The sequence below is a fragment of the Peromyscus eremicus genome, chromosome 1 (assembly GCF_949786415.1).
Source record: "Peromyscus eremicus chromosome 1, PerEre_H2_v1, whole genome shotgun sequence".
NCBI lineage: Eukaryota > Metazoa > Chordata > Mammalia > Rodentia > Cricetidae > Peromyscus > Peromyscus eremicus.
Window position 1 is genome coordinate 177,237,999 of NC_081416.1, and position 2,196 is coordinate 177,240,194.

The 2,196-nt window shown below is 41.3% G+C and overlaps 1 protein-coding gene across 1 annotated transcript; it reads right to left on the minus strand.

Annotated features, from left to right (window-relative positions):
* Positions 1 to 203: 203 nt before the first annotated feature.
* On the minus strand, positions 204 to 1,130 carry LOC131901938 (vomeronasal type-1 receptor 4-like). Its single transcript, XM_059253005.1, has one exon. The coding sequence runs from the start codon at positions 1,119 to 1,121 to the stop codon at positions 204 to 206; it is 918 nt and encodes a 305-aa protein (XP_059108988.1). The 5' UTR covers positions 1,122 to 1,130.
* Between the last annotated feature and the right edge of the window lie 1,066 nt (positions 1,131 to 2,196).

The window sequence follows — 2,196 nt, forward strand, 5'->3', positions numbered from 1 at the left end:
AAGAGTGAGATGGTCCTCATGCAATGGGATGAGCTCATGCAAGCTGCTAATTAAACCATCTGACAAAACTTCCAGACACATCATTTTGATTAATAGTTAAAAGACAAGATTCTTAACTTTCTGTATTGACTTTGTGAGGGTGATGGGTGAGTAAACAGCCAGATACCACACAAAACATATCATTTACATATTTAAAATAAGAATTATTGATTTTTATTCCTTCTCCAGATCCAACTGAGTCTAGGTACCATGCAGTGGTGATTTATAAGAAGAAAGGGTCCAAAGCAAGGAAAACACAAAGAAGTTAGGCAAGTGATGTTCACAAGCCACCAATTGTGATCGTGCAAAAGAGCAATGCAGCCTTGTAAGATTGAGGAGAGCATATAAAAAGCCAAAAATGTAGATATCAGGATCAAGATCTTCTTTGTAGCTCTTGACTCAGGAGAGTTTCTATTGGAATCATGAGTGCTACGGATGTATTGAACCTTCTGCTTGTGTTTGTACAGAATGACAATCATGAAGCCACTGGAATAGGCCATAAGAACAGAAAAAAAGACTTCAGGGCACACCACTAATGCTACATAGATTGAGTCCTTGATTTCGTCCTGTTCATCAGTTGAACAGTATCCAAAGTCTCGTTTTCTTGTCACATTTTTAGTATTACCTTTGATAATTGGATACACAAAGAAAATGGTATTTATCAATGTATACAAGACCCAGAGGATTGCAATGGAGCAGCCAATGTACTTTGAAGTGTTGACTTTTTGATCTTTACAGCAGGATTTCTTGTTACTGATGTTGATGGCTTGGAAGACACTCAGGAGGCAGGTGGTGCCAATTGACACACTCCGTCCAATTCTTTGAACGTACAAAATCAATCTGCATCCAAAGTCATTTAAAAATTGCTTCAATGCAAAAGTTGCCATTATGTGTGCTACACCTGTAGAGAGAATGATCATGATGTTGGCTGTCATTAGGTGCTTAAGAATCAAATCTGTGGGCTTTAATTTGCTTTCTCCATACTGGACAAAATAGGAGTAAAGTACAGAGAAATTTCCGAGAATTCCAGTTGTAGTCTGTGACAAAAAAATTATTCTGATAGCCAGATTCCAGAATTCCATTCTGTTATTGGGAATGATTTTCTCTAGATAATGGCCAAAGCCTTTTCTCTGGCCAAATGAATGAAATGTATTAGTAATTCAAACAGCCTACAGAGAAGATATAATCATAAATTTCCTTACATCTAAGAACTACCATCTCAGACTAGACTATATAACAAGACTTTCTCAATGTTAATGACAGAATAAATTACTACTTGCAATGCATTCTTCTTTAGAGACTGCAACTGCTCCCTGGGACAGAGTCCACCCTAAGAGGTGAGTCTTTGTACTCATAGTCAAATACCCCAGCCTCTAGGCTTTGGGCCCAGGGGCACAACCCTGTGCCCCACACACCACCACCCATTGCCGTCCCAGTTTCAGGCCAGCAGGCAGGTCTTTTGCAGACACGTCAGACTACTACCACCCCACACCAGACCCTGTAACCCACAAGCCTCACCCCTCCCAAACCTACCCACCCTCTGAGACTGCAGCTGCTCCCTGAGACAGTCATACCAGTGCCATTTAAACTAAGAGTGTTTGCTTGAGTCATAGAGTCCATCAGTACTGATTGGACCAAGAGCTCTAGTGGAAACTCATGAACTGTTGTCGAATAGCTGTGGAGCCCCCATGGAACTGGACAAGGCCCTTTGGATACACAAGACAGTTGTTTAGCTTGAACTATTCTGGGGCCCCATGGACAGGAATATCAGGATCCATTCCTGATGCATGAACAGGCTTTTTGAAGCCCAAAGCCTAAGGTTTGACACTTTGCAAAGTCTTGATGTAGGGGGAGGGGCTTGGACTTGCCTCAACTGAATGTACCATGCTCTTCTGACTCCCCATGGGAGACCTTGACTTAGAGGAAGAGGAAATTAGGGTGGGTTGGGAGGAAGAGTGGGAGGCAGGAAGTTGGATGAGGGGGGATCTGTGGTTGGTATATAAAATGAATAAAGATTTCTTAATAATAAAAAAATGAAAAAATGTTAAAGAAATAAAAAAGAAAAGCTCCCTTTGGACCAAGAGTATCAATAGGACCAGGAGAGGTTCCCTCAGACACAAACATTGCTTGCATTGAGTGGAGGAAGAGATAGGTAGA